This window comes from Rhinoraja longicauda, chromosome 16 (genome assembly GCF_053455715.1).
Source record: "Rhinoraja longicauda isolate Sanriku21f chromosome 16, sRhiLon1.1, whole genome shotgun sequence".
NCBI classification, from domain to species: domain Eukaryota; kingdom Metazoa; phylum Chordata; class Chondrichthyes; order Rajiformes; family Arhynchobatidae; genus Rhinoraja; species Rhinoraja longicauda.
Window position 1 is genome coordinate 18858021 of NC_135968.1, and position 23848 is coordinate 18881868.

Genomic DNA, 23848 nt, shown 5'->3' on the forward strand with positions numbered 1-23848 from the left:
TGAACGGCACAGTGGCGCAGCGTTAGAGTTGCTGCCTCACAGCGCCAGAGACCTGGGTTCGATTCAGACTACGGGTGCTCTCTGTAGGGAGTTTGTACCTTCTCCCTGTGACGGCATGGGTTTTTTCTGGGTGCTCCGGTTTCCTCCCACACTCCAAAGATGTGCAGGTTTGCAGGTTAATTGGTTTAGGTAAAATTGTGAATTGTCTGTTGTGTGTAGGATAGTGCTAGTGTACGGGGTTGACCGCTGGTCAGCGTGGACTCGGTGGGCCGATGGGCCTATATTCGTACTGTATCACTAAAGTCTAAAGTGAGGAGATAGAGTTCAGATCGACATGGATTGTGGCTTGGTTGAGGATCGGAACGATGGCCGTGGTGACACCAGAAATTCCAAAAGATGTGTGCGACCTTTAGAGCACCAATTTGACTTCTATTTCAATTTCAAAATAAAACGAATAGAAACACAAAGTATTATTCAGGGTAATAGGCCAGATAGAAATATTTTGAAAAACTTGCTGTACACAGAGTTGGAATTGTACAACGCACGAAACACTGAGCACATTAATTCCATCCGTGTCAGATGTAGTCAGCGAGAGTAAACGTTTAAAAAGCAAAAAGTTCATACTAAAGGAGCTGCTGAGAACCTTCAGCTGAAGGAGAACTTTTTTTCCCTGTAAATTGCTGCTTAAAATAACAGCCAGGGCATTTTTCATGTTTCTGTCATGGTTACTGCTAACAGTATAAATATATCACTCTTCTGTGTAAACACTTGGAGGACCAATGATTTGAGAACTGAGAATTTACAACTGCTTGCTTTTACTTGAGATTAAGCTGCAGTGATTTCTGCTTTAAACATGACCCACACCGCTTTGATTAGATTGAAAAATGTTTCCCAAGGAGTAAGATAGACACAAAGGGCTGGAGTAACTCAGCAGGGCAGGCAGCATCTCTGGAGAAAAAGGATGAGCGACATTTCGGGTTGGGACCCTTCTATCTTACTCCTTTAAAAACATTTTGCAATCTACAAATCTATATATATATATATATATATATATATATATATATATATATATATATATATATATATATATATATTTGGAATGAGCTGCCAGAGGAGGTAGTTGAGGCAGGTACAATAACAGCATTTAAAAGACATTTGGACAAGTACATGTATAAGAAAGGTTTAGAGGGATATGGGCCAAAGGTGGACAAATGGGACGAGCTTAGATGGGGCATTTCGGTCGGCATGGACAAGTTAGGCAAACAACAAGCGTTATAAATCCATCTGTTCTGCATTTGTAATGGAGATCAGACGTTCATAGGTGATTGGAGCAGAATTTGGCCATTCAGCTCATCGTCCACTCCGCCATTCAATCATGGCTGATCTAACTCTCCCCTTGACCCCATTCTCCTGCCTTCGCCCCAGAACCTCAAACACATTCCAAAATTCACGTATTTGTGGTAACTATACTCTTGCAGAAGGAGGCAGTGCAAGTCTTGCCCAATTGTTCAAAGGTTTTACTTTTCATATTTTAACCTAAGGGGTACTGGTGACCACTAACATTGCTTGGGTCAACTGGCATAAAAGCAGTTCCTGTTTTTGGTGGAATGACTGGGCAGCACAGTGGTGCAGCAGTAGAGCTGCTGTCTCATGTCACCAGAGACCCGGGTTCTGACTACACATGTTGTCTGTACGGAGTTTGTACGTTGTCCCTGTGACCGCGTAGGTTTTCTCCAGGTGCTCCGGTTTCCTCACACATCCCAAATGTGTGAAGATTGGTAAGTTAATTGGCTCCTGTAAATTGTCCCAAGTGAGTGGTAGAATGTGAGGGGGGGGGGGGGGCAGGGAAGTAAAGAATAGGATTCATGTTGTATGTGTAAATGGTTGTTTGAAGATTGACATCAAGTCATAGGCTGAAGGGGCTATTTTCATGCTTTATCCCTCTATGATGCATTGACTATATTTTATTCCACTCCTACAATTTCTCCAAATGCAAAGCCAAAAGTGTTGCGATCATCTCTAAATTTGGAGTAAAGGCGAGGTAGATAACTGAGTTCGGAGGAGTTCATCTTTGCAACTAAACGCAGCAAGATGGCTTCCTGCCAAAACTGAAGAGCAACTAAAGCACAAATATTAAAGGAACGTTGAAGGAGGGGAATAGGCCAGGAAGAACAGGAATAGATTGTTTGGAATACAAAGCTTATCCTCTCCATTGATAGGTGACAACTGCCCTAACAGTTGACGTGACCTCCCGTGACAAGGCTTCAAAATGTATGACTCCAACGGTGGCACTGTGGTGGAGTTGCTGCCTTACAGCGTCAGAGACCCGGGTTCCATCCTGACTACGGGTGCAGAGTTGGTACATTTTCCATGTGACTGCGTGGGTTTTCTTCAGGTGCTCCGGTTTCCTCACACACTCCAAAGACATACTGGTTTGTAGGTTAACTGGCTTCGGTTAAAATCGAAAATTGTCCTTAGTGTGTAGGATAGTATTAGTGTACAGGGTGATTGCTGGTCGGCGTGGATACATAGGGCCGAAGGGCTCTCTTCCAAGCTGTATTTTTAACATCTAAAGTCTAAAGTAAAGTCTAAAGTATTTCTCCCACCCCCATCTTCCCACTACAATGTCTGAAGAAAGGTCCCGAACCTAAATGTCACCTCTCCATTCTCTCCACAGATGGACAGAGTGTTGGAGTAACTCAGCGGGTCAGGCAGCATCTCTGGAGAATGTGGATAGGTGACATTTTGGGTTGGGACCCTTCTTCAGACCACAGGTGCTGCCTGACCCACCTGTATTCCTCCAGCATTTTGTGCTTTGGCCAAGATTCCAGCATCCTGAGGTTCCTTGTGTCTCCACTGCTTTGTAGAGCTGCTGCCTTACAACGCCAGAGACCCAGGTTCGATCCTGACTACGAGTGCTGCAGAGTTCGTACGTTCTCTCCATGACTACACGGGTTTTCTCCGTGTGCTCCGGTTTCATCTCACATCCCAAAGACATTTAGCTTAGTTTAGTTGTAGTTTAGTTTAGTTTATAGTCACGTGTACCGAGGTTCATTGAAAAGCTTTTGTTGCATGCCAACCAGTCAGCGGAAAGACAACACATGATTATAATCAAGTCATCCACGGTGTACGATATGGTAGAGGGAAGAAATGTTTCTGTCGGAGTAGAGATTTGAAAGAGTGGGGCGATTGTAATGCATGAATGCAGATCCACTTCTGGGGCCAGCACGCAGAAAGTCACCTGGGATGGGTGCCATTTTGGATCTTGGCAATGCAGATTTGTAGGTTAATTGGCTTATGTTAAATTGTCCCGTTGTGTGTAGGACACTGAACTAGTGTGAACGGGTGATCGATGGTGGGCATGGGCTCGATGGGCCGAAGGGCCTGTTTCCATGCTGTATCGTGAATCTAAACTAAACTAAACAAATGCTGAACCTGTTGCTCCTCATGCCCTCCCGCTGAGCATGTACCAGCTGTGTACTTGTAAGAGTTGTAAACAGCTTCGGAGCGCATACAAGTGCCTCGTCTGAGAGCAGCAACAACATCTGGAATACACAATCAATGGGGCGCGTTTATTGAGTCTCTCCTACTACATCTACTCTATCCAGGCTTTTCACTATTTGACGTTTCCCCTCATCCTTCTAAACTCCAGCGAGTACAGGCCCAGCAATGTCAAACGCTCATCATCTGTTAACCCAATTATTCCTGGGATCATTCTCTTAAACCTCCTCTGGACCCTCTCCTACGCCAACACAGCCTTCCTCAGCTTTGGGGCCCAAAACTGCTCACAGGCCCATGCAAAGTGAGGGGCTGAGGACACTCAATGATCAGGTGACGTTGGCTTACCGTTTCCGAGCTCCCAGGATATATTGTACTTCTTGCTGGCGCAGTACTTGAGGAGGCTGAGGCCGCTCGACCCGTTCCAGGAGTTGTCGGGATTCCGCTGCAGGGCATTGAGGCCAAAGATCAGGTGCAAGCCCGAGCACTCGGCAAAGTTGTAGAGTTTGTCTAGAGATCTGGCTGGGTAGAAACAAGCAACAATTGAAATCGGCAGCTAACTCCCGGGGGATATACACAGTCGGCAGCAAAACCGACTGCAGGCTGCCTGGGAGCGAGGGAAAGGTGATTCCATTCACTCCTCCTGAACCTGGATTAGTAAGCGTGTCAAAGGTTATGGGGCGAAGGCAGGAGAATGGGGTCGAGAGGGACAGATAGATCATCGATGACCGAATGGCAGAGTGGACTCCATGGTCCAAATGGCCTATTTCTGCTCCTATGACCTTTGGTCTTATGGTCTCAAGGTTCAGTTCAGTTTAGTTTAGTTTAGTTTAGTTTAGTTTAATTTAGAGATACAGCGTGGAAACAAGCCCTTCAGCCCACCGAGTCCACACCGACCAGTGACATTAGCACTATCCTACAAACGAGGGACAATTTACAAATTACGTAAACAAATTAACCTACAAACTTGTATATCTTTGGAGTGTGGGAGGAAACAGGAACTCCTGGAGATCCATTTGTTTAGTTTAGTTTATTGTCACATGTACTGAGGTACAGTGAGAAGTTTTTTGTTGCGTGCTAACCAGTCAACGGAAAGAGTATACATGGTTACAATCGAGCCATCCACAGTGTGCAGATACCTGTACATGATCAAGGGAATAATGTTTAATGCAAGATAAATCCTGGAAAGTTCAATTAAAGATAGTGCAAGGGTCTTCGATGGGATAGATAGTAGCTCAGGACCACTCTCTAGTTGTGGTAGGGTGGTTCAGTTGCCTACTAACGGCTGGGAAGAAACTGTCCCTGAATCTGGAGGTGTGCATTTTCAACCTTCTATACCTCTTGCCCGATGGGAGAGGGGAAGAGGCAGTGGCCAGGGTGCGACCCGTCCTTGATTATGCTGGTGGCCTTGCCGAGGCAGCGCGAGGTGTCAATGGAGTCAAGGGAAGGGAGGGTGGTCTGTGTGGTGGTCTGGACTGCATCGACAATTCACTGCAATTTGTTTCGGTCTTGGAAGGAGCTGTTCCCAAACTGTGCTGTGATGTATCCCAATATAATGCTTTCAACGGCACATCTGTAGAAGTTGGTGAGAGTTGTTGGGGACATACGGATGAGAAAGTGGGATGACATTTTTGTGAATGGGTGATCGAGAGTCGGTGTGGACTTGGTGGGCCAAAGGGCATGATTCCACAATCAATCAATCAAATCAATCAATCAAATCAATCAGTCAGTCAGTCAGTCAGTCAGTCAAATGATCGATCAATCAGATAACCTGTATGCCACTTGCTGGGGATTACTCTGGCCAGGGACACAACAGGTCTCTGGGTAAACTCAGCAGGAGTCTGAGAATGAAAAGCCAACTGGATAAAGAATTCTTTGGCAGCAGCCGACAAGTAAATTTAAATTACCAACGGTGATTGGTTTTGATGAGCCATGAACAGCATGTTTTGCTTGAAGTGGTCCAAGTTTAAAGGGATCACAGCAGACAGATAGGCCGCAGAAATGGGGAAACCCCAGTCATTCTGGCTCGGCTCTCATCATTGAGGCACCAATCTGGTTATGATCACCAGCAATGGACTCCCAGACCATGGGCTGTCACTGAGCGGTTGCTGAGATCCATACAGGCCTGTAGCCTGCTCTGCCACCGTGAGATAGGGTGGAAGCTAGAGAGGTCAATAGCAAAAGGGGTGGTAGCTATGGGTGAAAAAGAACAGCCCAGGATTGGCAATAACTTTGGCAAAACCTATGAACATTGCAATGTTTACGGAGCAATTAGACAGGTACATAGATAGGACAGGTTTAGAGGGATGTGGGACAAACGCAGGCAAGTGGGACTAGTGTGGATGAGACATGTTGGTTGACGTGGGCAAGTTGGGCTGAAGGCCCTATTTCCACACTTTATGACTCCATGAATCATCACAGGGACCTCTTCAGAAACACTCCAGTACACAATATTTAGCTCAGGAATGGTGAGAGTTTCAATTCCGTGTATTTAGGATTGTTGATTCCCAACACAGCTGTCTGGGAGCTTTTAATCCCGAGTTTTGGAAGTTACTGAAAGATTTATTTTAGAAGTCCAGCTGTTTATCTTATCTGGGTTTAAAAGTCTATCTTTGGAAACAGTCAGTGTGGCCATCTTTAGTTTAGTTTACAGATACAGCATGGAAACAGGTCCGTCGTCCCACGGTGATCACCTTGCGATGCCACTTTTGCATCCTGCACACTATTAACTGCCAATGGTCGGTGTGGACTCAGTGGGCCTAATGGCCTGTTCCCATGCTGTGTCTCTAAACTAAACTATGAATACGCAGAGAATGGATGGATATGGTCCACATACATGCAGGCAGAAGGGATTAGCTTAAATTGGCATCATGTTCGTCACATATATCGTGGGCCGAAGGGCCTGTTCTTGTGTTGCACTGCTCTATATTTTATGATTCTAGCCCCATCCCCTTTAAAACTGCTAGCTCCAACCTCATCCACATGGAAGCAGCCAATTGTGAATATGTAGAAAGATCTGCAGATGCTGGTTTATTCCAAAGATAGGCACATAGCACTGGAGTAACTCAGCGGTTTAGGCAGCATCTCTCTGGAGAAAATGGATAGGTGATGTTTCAGCTAGGCACCCTTCTTCAGCATTTCACCTACTCTTTTCCTCCAGAGATTCTGCCTGACCCGCTGAGTTACTCCAGCACTTTGTGCCTATCTTATTCCAATTGTGAATAGGTAGCTTTCAGAGTTTAGTGTAAAGTTCTTCAACGACGCTGACTTAAAAGTGGATAGATTGTGGTCAGCTTGGAAAGTTCCAGAATAGAGGCCCTACTATTTCCACCTGGCCTTGGGCCACTCGCTCTGAGAACCTACATGGTCACTTCTATCGAAGATAGACACAAAAAGCTGGAGTAACTCAACGGGACAGGCAGCATCTCTGGAGAGGAATGAATGGGTGATGTTTCAGGTCAGACCCTTCTTCAGATTATTGGGCAACGTAGGAGCAGAAGATGATCACTCCACAGTGTGGACTGGAGGGAAGAGACTCCCATATTCTATTCTCCGCCCAGGAAAGCCAAATAATGCCGTGTGCCTTCCTCATCATCTGATCTACCAGCACCACCACCTCCATGGCACTATGGGCTTGAGTCATAGGGTCCCTCTGTGGATTAAGTTTTCTTAATATACACAAGATCATTCACAAGATCATCTATTCCTGAGAACGCAAAGTTCCTATTTTAGTCTATGAGTCAAGTTCGAGTTTGACATGATGCACATTTATTTACCTAAGGATATTTATCTGGGCAGCTCTTTTAGGAAAATCCCCTTGTTTTTGAGCAGAAGAGTGGTTCAAACAACATAGATGCAAAGATAAAATGTAAACGCCATGGGCCATGACTAAAACCCAGTTAGTGTAAACAGCCAACACGACTCCTGGTTTCGGGCTTATAAACCTCCAGGCACTTCCACGATGGTTGCATTTTAACAACACAGTTTCTGCTAGTGTGAATTCAACACTCTTTAGTTTTGACTTTAGAAAAACAGCGTGGAAACAGACCCTTTGGCCCACCGAGTCCGTGCCGACCCGCAATCATCCCGTACATTATCACTATCCCACACACCGGGGACAAATTACACTTTTATCAAAGCCAATTAACCTACAAACCTGTACGTCTTTGGAGTGCGGGAGGAAACCGAAGCACCAGGAGGAAACCCACACGGTCACAGGGAGAACGTACAAACTCCGTACAGAGAATACCCGTAGTCAGGATCGAACCCGGGTGTGTTGCGCTGTAAGGCTACAATCCTACCACTGTGCCGCCTCTCTCAAAGCCAAAAATGTCAAAATCCTACCTCAGTTTGTTGCTTGCACCAAATGCCTCTTTTCACCCCACACACAATGCAAACTTCCTCGGAAGATTGAGGATGTTCCATATGGTGCCGAATACTCTCTTGAACTTCTACAGGTGTATGGTAGAGTGCATATTGACTGATTGCATAACAGCCTGGTTGAGCAACTCGGACGCCCAGGAACGAAGGAGACTACAAAATATTGGTGGACACTGCCCAGTCCAACATGGGTACTGACTTCCCCACCATTGAAGGTAACATCTCTGGAGAACACGGATAGGTGATGTTTTTGTGCTGGCTGGATAGCACGCAACAAAAATGCTTCTCACTCTACTTCAGTACATATGGCAATAATAAACTCAACTAAACTAAACTGGGGTGTTGTATTTCGGGATCTCTGCTCTCTACAATTTCTAGTTCTCATTTGACTCTACAATTTAAGTGCTGGAGTTGTTAACAGAGTTCCAGCATTGTATGAAACCTGGGAAGGACTTTCAGTGGTGAAGGAGTTAACCCAAGCGCCGTGTTAGACTGTACACACCAGGATCAGGAGAGGAGCAGGACCCAGATGGCCCTTGGTCAAATTATAGAACATAATGTGAAATGGTTTGGCAATCGCCGAGGTAATTACTGCCTAAGAGCTTCAGAAACGGGGCAGATACAGGCGTTGAGCAAATGTCAACAGTCCCAATCTCAACCAGTGTACGAGCCTGCTTCCATTTTCATTTTAGTCCAGTTATTCATGGATGGTTGCTTTTGCTGCATTTGCTCAACCTCATAACCTGTTTACAGGCCTGTTATGCTGTTGCAAACAAAGAATGTCATTGCAATAAATTAGGCAGCACCGTAGTGCAGCAGTAGAGTTGCTGCCTTACAGTGCCAAAGACCCAGGTTCGATCCTGACCTCGGGTGCTGTCTGTACGGAATTTGTACATTCTCCCTGTGACTGCGTGGGTTTTCTCTGGGTGCTCCAGTTTCCTCCCACATGCCAAAGACAGGCAGGTTTGTAGGTTAATTGATTTCTGTAAATTGCCCCTGGTGTCTAGGATGGAACTAGTGTATGGGGTGATTGTTGGTCTGCGCAGACTCAGTGGGCCGAAGAGCCTCTTTCCGCGTTGTATCTCTAAAACTAAAAACGAAATCTAAAAACAAGGAACTGCAGATGCTGGTTTATACAAAAGATAGATACAAAATGCTGGAGAAACACAGTGGGTCAAGCAGAATCCTTGGAGAATATGGCTAGGTGACATTTAGGGTCAGGACCTTTCTTTAGACCATTTTGAATACAAATGACAATTAAACAAAAATTAGACACAAAATGCAGCATCGCTGCAAAAAAGGTGACCTTTCAGGTTGAGACACTTGTTCAGAGTGAGACTCAGAGGAGAGGAAAACTAGAGGTTTGAAAAGGCACAAAGAAAAAATGAATGAAAGGTATGAAAAGAACAAATTAAAGCCAGCAACGATGAACAAAGAAAGGTAGAGCCCACAATTAAATAATCTTGACTCTTTCTTGACTAATTGTTGGCAGTCTCCTCAGAAAATATCCAACTTCCACAAGTTGAAGTATTCAATCACAGTCAGTCAAATCCAATCTGTTAACCTAGTGGTGGGGAACTATCCAATCACAGCCAGTCAAATGGTGGGGATCTATCCAATCACTTCAGTCAAATGGTGGGAATCTATCCAATCACAGCCAGTCAAATGGTGGGGATCTATCCAATCACAACCAGTCAAATGGGGTAGAAATATCCAATCACTACTGGACAAATCATCATTACTCGACCTCCTGCGCTCCAAGGAATAGAGTCCTAGCCTGCCCAACCTCCCCCTACACCTCAGGCCCTTGGGCCCTGGCAACATTCTTGTTAGTCTTTTCTGCACACTTTCCAGCTTAAGGGCATCATCCGACCAAGGAAGGGTCCCGCCCCTAAACATCACCTATCCAGGTCCCCACAGATGCTGCCTGACCCGCTGAGTTACTCCAGCACTTTGTAGTGATCTGGCTTTTGGAAACGCTTTATCGAGAGAAAAATGGTGAATGCACGGAACACAATCACATCTTCAGGTCTTCCAGGTTATGGACAGTTTGTTGTGTTTGGTCCTATTTAAACCTAAATGGATATCTGACCTTTGGCAAAATTGCGCAACACTATTAATTGCTTCCTGCAAGCACTGAAGCAATTATTGTTCGGTAAGTAATTTCAAGTAGTGCGGATGGCTGCTTTGTTTAGTATAAATGAGCAATTCATAGAATAGCCTTGATCTAAACAAAGATCAAACACTGAAGGCTTTCAACCACTGGGCTTCCCGATCCCATCTGGAACTCCGTGCCCAGTTTATGTCCTTTTATAATGGCTCTGGGAAACTCTCCAGTGAAGAGTTAGAGGAAAGTTTCCAAGCTAAAAGAGCCTGGGTTACTCAGATAGAATTAAGGAGCCGGTTCTAGTTACTCTGTGCAGTATGGACATTGAGTCAGGAGCCAGATTGGGATATAAAACATGAAAGGGTTGGCTGGCAAGCCAATGAATAGATTTTTCCAGTTTAAGATAATGGAGAATCTGTTTTTAAACTTTCAGCAACTGGGAATAGGACGCTGATGTCTACAGAGAGTGGTGGACCTCTGGACATATTTGTTGTGTAGGAAGGAACTGCAAATGCATGTTTACAACGAAGATAGACACAAATGCTGAAGTAACTCAGCTGGTCAGGTAGCATCTGTGCAGAAAAGGAATAGGTGACGTTTCGGGTCAAGGCCCTTCTTCAGACCTGAAGATTTGGAAAATGGCGCCAAAACCTGGCGATTCTTGCATATGGCCTCAGTGGGCTGTTTCTACACATTCTGTACTTAATCTGGATTGTACTTACGTATGGCAATAATTTTACTGAACTGTATGCCGACAAAGAATTTCACTGTACCTTTGCAAATGAGATAATAAAGAACCATTGAACCATTGCAGACTCGTTTTGCCAAACACCTGCTCTCGGTCTGCCAAGGCCCACGGGATTTCCCGGTTGCTAACCATTCCAACTGCCCTTCCCATTCCCACACTAACCCTTCTCCATTACCAGAATGAGGCCACACGCAAACTGAGAGAACGTTGTTCCTCTTGGGTAGCTTACAACCCAATGGAATCAACATTGAATTCTCCAATTTTAGGTAAGTACAAAATCCTCGCCCTTTCCCTTCTTTCACCCAACCCTTTCTCCCCTCTCCCCTATGCCCCACCTGGACATGCACCCCATACCTGCCTCCACCACCACCCATGGCACACCATGTCCCAGACACCCACAGCCCTCTGTGTAACACACTTGCTCCATACATCCCCTCTCATGTTAAAACTATAGCCTCTAGTCTTTGATCTTTCCACCCTGGGAAAAAAAGGTGTCGACTGTATACCTTATGTATATCTCTCATCATTTTATACACTTCTATCAAATCTCCCCTCAACCTTCGATGCTATTGGTCGAAGATAATGTTTATCCACTTGAAATGGACAATGGTTGTAAGAATGTGCATTTCCCCCAGTCAAAACCCATTGATTAAACTGAACATTTTTCAATTTACTCTTCCAACTAAACTCAAACAGTTTCTAAAGTCATAATACAGCCATGAACAACTTTAAGTTAACTTTGTTAATGATGATGTTGCCACGACTTGAGGGCCTGAGCTATCGGGGGAGGTTGAACAGGTTCGGACTCAATTCCTTGGAGCGCAAGAGGATGAGGGGTGATCTTATAGAGGTGTATAAGATCAGGAGGGGAATAGATAGGGTAAATGCACAGAGTTTTTTACCCAGGGTAGGAGAATCAAGAACCAGAAGACAGAGGTTTAAGGAAAGGGGGGGGGGGGGAAGATATTTTCGGAACCTGAGGGGCAATCTTTTTTACACAAAGGGTGGTAGGTATATGGAATGAGCTGCCAGTGGAGGTAGTTGAGGTAGGTACTACACAACATTTAAAAAATATTTGGACAGGTTTATGGATAGGATAGGTTTGGAGGGATATGGGTTAAACAGAAGCGGGTGAGACTACTAGATGGGGCATGTTGGTTGGCGTGGCCTAGTTGAGCTGAAGGGCCTGTTTCCCCACTGTCTGACTATATGACTCTATGTTAAGAATGTGCCAAAGAAAAGAACCAGTGTAACTCAGCGGGTCAGGCAGCATCCCTGGAGAACAATGGAGATGAGACGTTTTGGGTCAGGATCCTTCTTCAGACTGATTGTATGGGGTTCATAAGTTCCTATGTTCTAGAAGCAAAATTAGGCCATTCGACCAATCAAGTCAACTCCGCCACTCAATCATGTCTGATATATATTTCCCTCACACCCCATTCTCCTGCCTTCTCCCCATAACCCCTGACACCCTTACTAATCATGACACTGTCAATCTCAGCCTTAAAAAAAAATCCATTGACTTGGCCTCCACAGCCGTCTGTGGCAATGAATTCCACAGATTCACCACCCTCTGACTGAAGAAATTCTTCTTCATCTCCGATCTAAAGGTATGTCCTTTTATTCTGAGGCTAGGACGTCTGGTCCCAGACTCTCCCACTGGTGGAAACATTCCCTACACATTCACACTATCCAGTGCTTTCACTATCCGGTAAGTTTCAATGAGATCCCCACTCATCCTTCTAAACTCCAGCGAGTACAGGCCCAGTGCCTTCAAACGCTTCAAACGGGTGTCGAGGGGAGGGAAAGCGAGAAGGGAGAGAAGATGTGCTCGTTAGGATGTCTCTTTAAGTCTGACCTAAGTGCTGAAAACAGAATGCCGAGATGGAACCACACAAACTCGTTATTGTCCAACTTTTCTTTCACTAATTTGTTCTCAAAGCCACTGTCTTCCACGCTGATCCTTTCTGTGGCTCCTCAGAATAATCCAAGTTTGTCTTTTCTATTATTGCTTCTGTCTTAATTATGTGCCCTGTGCAATTCTATCAGCCTGGGGCTTTACACAGGTGGCAGGGCATTAGATGAGATATGTGATTTAAATATGTTAGCTATTAGCTGCGGGTGTTGGGGGAGGGTGGGAGTAAGGGGGTGTTAACCTTACAGCTATGCAGATAGGACATTTCATTCTCTCCTTCCCTTGGGAAAGGTCATTAAATTCATGTTTAAATCGGGCTTACGGGTTGTATATTGCATTTCGACTCAGCTGATAGTGGCACGGTGGCACAGCTGATGGTGGCACAGCTGATAGTGGCACGGTGGCACAGCTGATAGGCCGCTGCCTCACAGCAATTAACCTACAAACTCGCACGTCTTTGGGACGTGGAAGGAGAGCGGAACGCTCGGAGGAAACTCTACCAGTAGAGCCGCTGCGCTGCCTCACAGCCCTAGAGATCCGGGTGCAACCCTGGCCTCAGGTGCTGTCTGCGTGGAGTTTGCATGTTCTCCCTGTGGCCGTATGAGTTTCCTCCGGGTGCTCCGCTCTCCTTCCACATCCCAAAGACGTGCAAGTTTGTAGGTTAATGGGTTTCTGTAAGTTGCCTCTAGTGTGTAGGAAGCGGATGACAAAGTGGGGTAACATAGAACGGGGGTGTGGACGGGTGATTGCTGGTCGGCATGGACTCGGTGGGCCAAACGGCCTGTTTCCATCCTCTAAACTAAGGGTGGTGGGTATATGGAATGAGCTGCGTGCTATGGAGGTATTTGAGGCAGGTACGACAACACATTTAAAGGACATTTGAACAGGTGAGATGATTGTAGATCGGGCATCTTGGTCGGCATGGGCGGGTTGAGCTGAAGGTCCTTTATCCATGCTGTATACGACTCTCTAGGGTGCCAGAGTGGCGCAGCGACAGAGTTGCTGCCTTACAGCACCTGAGACCCGAGTTCGATCCTGACTTCGAGTGCTGTCTGTACGGAATTTATACGTTCTCACTGTTTATACGTTCTCCCTCTCTCTGTGTGCTCCGGTTTCCCCTCACACGCCAAAGACATGCAGGTTTGTAGGTTGATTGGCTTCGGTAAAATTGTAAATTGTCCCACTAGTGTGTAGGATAGTGCTAGTGTACGGGGTGATCACTGGTTGGCACGGACTCGGTGGGCCGAAATGCCTGTTTCCTCACTGTATGTATAAAGTCTAAAGTCTATGGCTCTAAGCTGAACTGAGAGTGTTTATGTGGAAGGGGTTCCAATGCTCTCCCCTCCCCCCCTCCCCCCTCCCCCCCTCCACACCATCCTCTTCGGCTCCCCTCTCAAAAGTGACACCCGCAAAACAAATTAGCCCCACATACCTGGTAATTGTGCTGATTACAGGCCTTGCAAGCTGGAGCCTGGGCGATTATCAAAAGACTGCCTCGGAGCGCAAGCTCAGAGAGCGCTGTGGGCAACTACACACGGCCAAACCAGAAGACATGGTCGCAGTCCAAAGGAGATTAGCTGCTTGACAACTTAATACTCCATAATTAGGGCAGGCATGGTATGTAGGCAGCTTCCCCTTTGTTACAGCCCGTGATTCCCTTTTATTTTTGACGAGGAAGCTCACAAAAAGTACAGCTCAGCATCTGTCAGCTCTCCTTGAAATCTTATTACACAATCCTACAACTTTTTAAGTAAAATTTTGTCGTAGACATTTTACTCTGTTATCTCACATGTGTCTCCACTAGTTTAGTTTTTAGTTTAGCCTCAGAAGGCAGTGGAGGCCAATTCTTTGAATGCTTTCAAGAGAGAGTTAGATAGAGCTCTTAAGGATAGCGGAGTCAGGGGGTATGGGGAGAAGGCAGGAATGGGGTACTGATTGAGAATGATCAGCCATGATCACATTGAATGGCGGTGCTGGCTCGAAGGGACGAATGGCCTACTCCTGCACCTATTGTCTATTGTCTAGAGTTTAGAGATACAGCGCGGAAGGAAACGGGCCCTTCAGCCCATCGAGTCCAAGCCGCCCAGCGGTTCCTGCACACCAACACTATCCTACACACTAAGGACAATTTACAATTTCACCAAGCCAATAGCCCACAAACCTACATGTCCTTGGAGTGTGGGAGGAAACTGGAGCACCCAGAAAAAACCTACACAGGTCACGGGGAGAAGGTACAAACTCCATACAGACAGCACCCGTCGTCAGTATCAAATCCGGGTGCCTGGCGCTGTGAGGCAGCGGCTCCACCGCTGTGCCACCGTGCAGCGTGCACTGCGTCAAGTACTTGAATCTCTCCCCGATATTGACTTGTTTGTTGCATCACGGCCTAGTTTGTCAACACAAACGCTCAGGAACGAAGGGAATTACAAAAGGTGGTGGATGCTGCCCGGTCAATAGACAATAGACAATAGGTGCAGGAGGAGGCCATTCGGCCCTTCGAGCCAGCACCGCCATTCAATGTGATCATGGCTGATCATTCTCAATCAGTACCCCTTCTCAATCAGTACCCCATCCCTGCCTTCTCCCCATACCCCCTGACTCCGCTATCCTTAAGAGCTCTATCTAGCTCTCTCTTGAATGCATTCAGAGAATTGTCCTCTACTGCCTTCTGAGGCAGAGAATTCCGCAGATTCACAACTCTCTGACTGAAAAAGTTTTTCTTCATCTCAGTTCTAAATGGCCTACCCCTTATTCTTAAACTGTGGCCCCTTGTTCTGGACTCCCCCAACATTGGGAACATGTTTCCTGCCTATAACGTGTCCAACCCCTTAATAATCATATGTTTCGATAAGATCTCCTCTCGTCCTTCTAAATTCCAGTGTATACAAGCCTAGTCGCTCCAGTCTTTCAACATATGATAGTCCCGCCATTCCGGGAATTAATCTAGTAAACCTACGCTGCACGCCCTCAATAGCAAGAATATCCTTCCTCAAATTTGGAGACCAAGACTGCACACAGTACTCCAGGTGCGGTCTCACTAGGGCCCTGTACAACTGCAGAAGGAGTCCATCATGGGCACTGATCTCCCCACCGTCAAAGGGATCTATAGGAGGCACCGTCTTTAAAAGGCAGCCAGCATCATCAAGGATCCACACACCCTGGCCATGTTCTTATTTGATTTAGTTTAGTTTAGTTTAGTTTATTGTCACCTGTACCGAGGTACAGTGGAAAGCATTATAAAGGGAATAACGTCAATAACATTTAGTGCAAGATAAAGTTCAGTAAAGTCCGATTAAAGATAGTTCGATGGTCTCCAATGAGGTAGATAGTAGCTCAGGTCAGCACTCTCGTTATTCGTAGGATGGTTCAGTTGCTATTAACAGCTGGGTCAACAGATTTTATTCCTGCCGTCGGGAAGAAGGTACAGGAGCCTAAAATCCCACAATCTCTCGTTCAGGAACAGCTATTGCACACCACGAACTCTAACTAAACCATGAACTATGTAGAAACAAGCAATGGCAGATGTTGGTTTACAAAAAAAAGTTGGTTTGCTCCGGGTGCTCCGGTTTCCTCACACACGTAGACGTACAGGTTGTCGGTTAATTGGCTTCTGTAAATTGTTAATTGTCCCTAGTGTGTAGGATAGTGTGTAGTGTACGCGTGATCGGCGCGGACTCGGTGGGCCGAAGGGCCAGTTTCCACGCTGTGTCTCTATAGGTTAAACTTGTTTCTCTACTGGTTCCAATGAGTTTGTTTCCACTAATTAGCATGCTACACTTTGCCAAACACGGAACATATTTTTGTGCTGGTGTCGAGAGCAACAACCTTCCGTCTCATCCTCCAACGTAGATCCCGGGTTCACCAGCAATGATCAACACAGCAAACAGGGCAACATAGCCCAGTTCAGTGAACTTATCAGGAGCTCTTTCCAGACCGTGACAATTAGGAAGGGGAAGTAATGTCTAGTTTAGTTTTAGTTTTAAAGATGCAGCATGGAAACAGGCCCTTTGGCCAACTGAGTCCACGCCAACCAGTGATCCCTGTACACTAGTTCAATCCTACGGAAAAAGGTCAATTTACAGAAGCCAATTAACCGACAATCCTGCATGTCTTTGAAATGTAAGTGGAAACCGGAGGAAACCCACGCGGTCACAGGGAGAACGTACAAACTCCGTACAGACAGAACCCATAGTCAGTATCGAACCCGGGTGTCTGGCGCTGTAACACAGCAACTCTACCGCTGCGCCACTGTGCCGCCCAAAGTTATATCCTGTGAGGCAGCAACTACCTCTGCACAAGCTTCATCTCCGATTCGTGACAGTTATAAATTGTTTCAGCTGAGTTTTAATTTTACTTGAAGAAACAGTTCATGATTAAATGCACTTGCAGATCACTTGCCCGGATTAAAAATCTGATAGATAGGCATAGACAGGATAGACAGACAGAACCCTTTTCCCAGGATAGAAATGTCAAAGACTGAATGGCATAGATCTTTAGATTTTAGAGATACAGTGTGAAAATAAGGCCCTCTGGCCCACTGAGTCCGCGCCAACCAGCATCACCCTGTACACCAGCACTATCCTATAGTGGGAGAAAGAGGTGATCAGCAGGGTTGGGGAAGAAAGGAAAGAGATAATCTGTGGGTGACCTTTCGTGCATGAATAGGGAAGGTTTAGAGGGATATGGCTAAACACAGGCAAATGGAACTAACTGAGATGGTGTATCTTGGTTGGCATGAGCGATTTGGGCTGAAGGGCCTGTTTTCATGCTGTATGACTCTATGACTCCAATATGGTCTATCTCTGATCAGTAACAGTTAATGTCCAACCTAATAAATCACGGGAATCACATGCTACATCCTTCAGAGGCAACAGGAAGTCACGTGTCAGTCAAAAACAGCCTATTAAGGACATGAGGTACGGTTTGCACCAAGAATATTATTTAACGATTGCAGAGGAAGTTTATTGCAAAATAAATCGGTTCATATTGCTTTGGCTCTGCCCCAGCCAATGCAAATGGATTCCAGACGTGTTTTCTTTGTACACCTGGTACCTTTCTTATCTCACAGTATGAGGCTGTGTTCTTCTTCTTTGGGCTGCACAATGACGCAGCGGTAAAGTTGCTGGCTTACAGCTCAAGAGACCCGGTTTCAATCCTGACTACGAGTGCTGTCTGTACAGACTTTGCACATTTTCCCTGTGAACGCGTGGGTTTTCCCCGAGTGTTCCACCTTCCTCCCACACTCCAAAGACGTACAGGCATAATTTGGCTTCGGTGAAAATTGTAAATTGTCCCCAGTATATAGGGTAGTGCTACTGTGCGGGGATCGCTGGACAGTGCACACTCGGTGGGCTGAAGGGCCTGTTTCTGCGCTGCATCACTAAACTAAACTAAAGTAAGGGTTTATAAACACATCAGACTGGCATGTGTCTCATTATTGTAACATTAGACTCTCAAGAGAAGCAAATGGAAAATGACATTGAAGCCCATAAATGGAGTTAAGTATCAACAAAACATGTTACCATTAACCATTGTAAAAACAAAGAACCACAGATGCTGGTTAATGCACAAATGGACACAAAATGCTGGAGTAACACAGTGGGTCAGGCAGCATCTCTGGAGAACATGGATATGTGCCCGTCTTTCATTCATGTCCCTCTCAACCGTTCCTCTCAATGTACCTGTCCAAGTCACCTTTAAATGTTGTTATAGTATCTGCCTCAACTACCTCCACTGGCAGCTCATTCCATACACCCACCACTCTCTATGTGAAAATGTTTCCCCTCAGGTTCCTATTAGATCCTTCCCCCCTCACCTTTAACATATGACATCTGTTTCTTTATTTCCCTACTGTGGAGAAAAGACTCTGTGCATTCATACTATCAACTCAAGGTTTTATACACCTGTATAAGATTACCTCTCAGCCTCCTACGCTCCACGAAATAAAGTCCTAACTTGCCCAACCTGTAGGTCAGGCCCCCGAGTCCAGGCAACATCCTTGTTAAAAAGTTCTCAGGATTAGAACTGTTACATACCCCGGGGACTGCCTGTATTAAACGCAAGTCACTGGAGCTGTGAGGTAGCAGCTCCCCTAACCGCATCACTCGGCTGCCCCAAGTTCAGAACAGTTTTGTGCAGTTGTTATCAAATCGGCCATTGTTTCAGAATTCAGGGCACTGTCCCATGACATTTTAAACTTTACAGGATGTGTCCAGGGTTTAATCTGTCAGACAGTTTACATTTCAACGTCTACTGATAGAAGAGCTAAACCACACAGAGATAGAGTGTTATCAGCAATTAATTAATTACTGGATTACTCATTCACTTCATCCTAATTACAATTACAATTAGGAGGGAAAAAAAGGGGGGTGTTTGTAGGTTAGTTACTGAAGATTGGAGAATTCGATCATCCGAGTGGAATAGAGTCATAGAATCATACAGCATGGAAACAGGCCCTTCAGCCCGACTCACCCACGCTGACCAACTTACCCCATCTACATTAGTCCCACCTGCATGCATTTAGTATAGAGATTTGTCCCATATCTCTCTAAACCTTTCCTATCCATGGACCTGTCTAAATGTTGTAATAGTACCTGCCTCAAGCACTTCCTCCGGCAGGGATGGGGAGTGAGGGGTGTTTCTAGGTTAGTTACCGAAAATTGGAGGTCAATGTTCAGACACTTGGGTTGTAGGCTACCCAAGCGGAATGAGGTGCTGTTCCTCCAGTTTGCGTGTTCACTGAGTTATTGCCTGTTGCTTGTTCAGCGCTTGTTTGGAGTGAAGTAATGCCTCCTGCTTTTTGTAATGGTGAACGCCGGCCGTTGGGAGGAAAATCACTTCAGTACACGTCCTCTGATAGCATCTCCATGTGAGTTCTATTAGCGTTATAACTTAATTACGCTGCACCCGAGAAACAGAGACTGAAATGCATGACTTCAACGATCAGTCTGAGTCTGGGAGAGATAGCAGACGGTTCACAAGACTCGAATGGAAAGCTTCATGTCATTGCACCCCCCCCCCCCTCCCCCTCCCTTGTTTTGAAGTTCGATGCTATTTGCAATAAACATAAAGCGAAGATCTGCTGAATGGCTCCAAAGGAATGAATTACCCTGACTGCTTTCATCCCACCTAGGCATGGAGCCAAGTATTTTTTAATTTTGTTTCTTTTCTTAATGTAAAACGGCAGCCTGTGGGATTACAATACGAAGCGGGCTGAGAGATTGCAAGGCTAACACTACTAGCGTATCTGCCACCATCACCTGCATCCTCTGCACAGAGTCTTGGACCCCTTATTGATAAAGACTCGATTAGGTTTAGTTTAATTTGGAGACACAGTACGGAAAGAGGTCCTTCAGCCGACTCAGTCCGCACCGACCAGCGATCACCCCGTACACAGGGCCGTTTTTACAGCATTATGGGCCCCCGGGCAAAGCAGTGTACTGGGGCCCCTACCGTTACTCTCCCACACCCCCCTTTCCCTACCGTTACTCTCCCACACCCCCCTTTCCCTACCAGCCCCCCCCCCCTGTCGTGCCGGTGAAAAGCACTTACCGAAAAGCACTTAGCGATGGACTTAGGGTGCTACATTGTTGCAAAAAGCACTTACAGATCGCTGTGAGAAGCACTTAGTGACCGAAAATGTTGCGAAAAAAGCACTTATTGAACCTACATTTTTAAAGTAGTATTTATTTATTGCAAGTCACTTAACATACACAGATCAGCATGGGGCCCCTATGCTCGTGGGCCCCCGGGCAAGTGCCCATCAGGCCCATGCGTTAAGACGGCCCTGCCCGTACACTAACACTATCCTCCACACACCAGGGACAATTTACAATTTTACCAAGCCAGTTAGCCTACAAATCTGTACGCCTTTGGAGTGTGGATTGAAACCAGAGCACCAAGAGAAAACCCATGCAGGTTACGGGAAGAACTAACAAACACCATGCAGACAGCACCCGTAGTCAGGATTAAACGCAGGTCTCCGGCACTGTGAAGCAGCAACTCTACAGCTGTGCCACCGTACTATTCTGCCCTTATTGCTACAGATCCTGTATGTTTCAATAAGAACACCGCTCATTCTTCAAAACTCCAACAGATGTGTGTAGAACAAAGAACATAGAACTGTACAACACAGCATGACTCTCTGGGATAACATAGAACTGGTGTGAAAGAGTGATCGATGGTCTGCATGGACTCGGTGGGCCGAAGAATCTGTTTCCATGCTCTCTCTAAACTAAACTAAATTAGACTAAAACTAAACACAGGAACAGGCCTTTCGGCTCACAATGCGCTGAACATGATGCCAAGATAAACTCTTATGATCCACATGATCCTCCATTCCCTGTATAATCACGTGCCTATCCAAAAGCCTCCTAAATTCCACTGTATCACATCTGTATCCACCACAACTCATGGCAATGCATTCCAGGCACCCACCAGCCTCTGTGTAAAACATCTTGCCACATACAAACAAACAAACAAACAAACAAACAAACAAACAACCATCCATCCATCCATCCATCCACCCATCCATCCATCCATCCATCCATCCATCCATCCATCCATCCATCCATCCATCCATCCACCCACCCACCCACCCATCCACCCACCCATCCATCCATCTTGTTTGTGACTGAACCTCAGCCAAAACGGTACACGATAGCGCGACAATTTTAGGCCCACCTTACTCACCATTGTCACTTTAGTGATAATGCAAGTAGTTTTATTGAAATCGGTGTTATATTTTTAAAGATATTCACATTTTAAAGTTTAAAAGGAGGGGAGAAGGAGGGGGGGAGGGGAGGAGGGAGGGAGGGAGGGGGGAGTGGGGGAGTGGGGGAGAAGGGAGAGGAGGGTTAAAGGAGAGAGGGGAGGGGGGGGGGACAGGACGCCCGCTTGGTCCGGGTCCCACGTGGGGATGGCGCTGCCCCCCCGCTCTCCCCGTTGAAAAGACTGCACTCTCCTTCAAGCTGCCTTTTTACTGAGCCTCAGCCATCCAGCCCCCACTTGTTCTGCCGCTGCTGTTTCAACCCTTGCAGATAAGATTTTTTCATTTCCTTTGAAAAGAACGCATTTCGATTTAACGAAAGGACGATTTATTTTACCGATAAGCTTTATTTGATTCAGAAATAAACTTTCTCATTTTAAAAAAAGCCGTTAAAAAAACCCGTTCGTTTTACAGAATAGACGCTTTATTTTAAGAGACAGCTTTTCCATTTACATTTTTCTCATTTCAAAAAAAAAAGTTTAGCTTAAATAAGAAAAATATATATTTTTTTATTTTTTATTTTTTTAAATTCGCTCGACACCTGATTGGTCAGGGTCCCACGTGGGGAGCGCCGCCCATTTAAAACAAAAAGCCCTTCCGTCCAGCTCGACGCCCAATTGGTCCAGGTCGCACATGGGGGGGGACGCCGTCCCTGCTCTACCCACTGAACTAAACTGCCGTCTCCTTCGAGCTGCCTTTTACTGAGCCTGAGCCGACCAGCTCCCACGTGCTGCCGCTGCTGAACCGATTTATTTTATAGATAAGATTTATTTGGGGGGGGGGGGGGGAGTGGGGGGCAAGGGAGGGGAAGGGAGGGGGGGGACGAGGAGGGGAGGTGAGTGGTGGTGGGGCGGTAGGGGAGTGGGAGTGGGGGAAGTAGGGTTGGAGAGGGGGAGTGGGGGAGGGGAGGGGGTGGGAGAGGTGAGTGGGGGTGGGGGGGGAGGAGGAGTGGGTGGGGAAAGAGAGGGGGAAGTGGGGGTGGGGAAGGGGAAAGGTGAGTGGGGGTGGGGAAGGGGAAAGGTGAGTCGGGGTGGGGGAGGGGAGGGGAGTGGGAAGGGGAGGGACATGGGGGAGTGGAGGAGGGGAGGGCGGAAGTGGGGGTGGGGGTGGGTAAGGGGTGTGGGGGGTGAGGTGAATGGGGGTGGGGAGGGGAGGGGGAAGGGGGGCGTAGGGTTGTGGGGAGGGTGCTAGACCAATGCAGGTTTGGGGGAGGTTTAAGAGGGGTTCAGGGGGGATGGAGTGGGTGAGTGGGGGGGAGGAGGGGGGATAAGTGTTGTTGAGGGGGGATAGATTGGGTGAGTGGGAGGGTGAGTGGGGGAGGGGAGAGTGCTAGACTAATGCAGGAGAGGCTTTGGGTCCATGGATCTCTCTGGCTGCAGCGCTGGCGCCACGGGGCCGAGGTGAGTGGCACCCTCTCCCCTTCCCTGTCCCCCTTGCCTGCCCACGACCCCGAGGGACACTCCCCGCCTGGCAACGGGCTTCGTCAGTTGGAGATGATTGCCGGGCTCACAGGATCATCAGATGAGGGAGGGTTGCCCCAGGAGAGGCCCGCAGGAGAGATTTGGACCCAACGGGTCCACTTAGTTTAGTCTCCTTTAAACTTTGCCCCTCTCGCATTAAATCTGTGCCCTCCAGTCTTTGACATTTTCACCCTGAAACAAAAAGTTCTGACTGTCGAACTTGTCTATGCCTCTCATAATCTTATACGCTTCTCTTAGGTCTTCCTGCAACCTCAGGCATTCCGGAGAAAACAGTCCAGGTTTGTCCAAAGATAAACACAAAATGCTAGAGTAATTCGGCGGGTCAGGCAGCACACCTCTGGAGAGCATGAACAGGTGACGTTTCGGGTCGGGACCCTTCCAAGTTTGTCCAACCTCTCCATGTCAACCGATTGGTTCCTTGTTTACGTCTCCTCTCTCTTAACGCACCCAAATTCATTCTTGATACCCAGGAAGACCAATTGTCAAGTTAAGCTTGCAGTAATGAACTGGTTAAGTCACTGAAGTGGCAGCCAGGTTTCTGAATCCACCATCTTTGGTTCAAATCCTATCTTAAATAAAAGTAATTAAACAAATATGGCATTGGGAAAAACAAAGATTGGGGATTTTTTTGTGAAAGGGTGGAAGGGAACCTTAAGGACACAAAGCATTATGGTCACCGATAGATATTGTCAGTGGGCAAAAGCAAAATCACTCAGATATTCATTTCATCTGAATCGTTCTCCAACGGTGACCTGCTGAGTTACTCCAGCCTTTTTGTATCTCCGAAAATTACCTTGCCGAAATCCTTCAATGATAAGGAAGCAAACTTGTAAATTTGCACACTTGTTAATCTCTCAAAGCTGGTTTGAGATTGGTACTTGTGCACTTCCTCAGATGTTAATTGCCGAGTTAGACTGCTGGAAACATTAGGACCTTTTGACTAAGGTGCTCT

The 23848-nt window shown here is 46.5% G+C and overlaps 1 protein-coding gene across 1 annotated transcript in view; it reads right to left on the reverse strand.

Moving 5' to 3' along the window:
* hpse2 (heparanase 2) overlaps positions 1 to 23848 on the reverse strand; it is a 144234-nt gene that overhangs the window by 79550 nt on the left and 40836 nt on the right. Inside the window, exon 4 of the mRNA XM_078413359.1 lies at positions 3847 to 4020. Within this exon, the coding sequence (XP_078269485.1) occupies positions 3847 to 4020 (174 nt within the window). The remainder of the gene's footprint in view (positions 1 to 3846; positions 4021 to 23848) is intronic.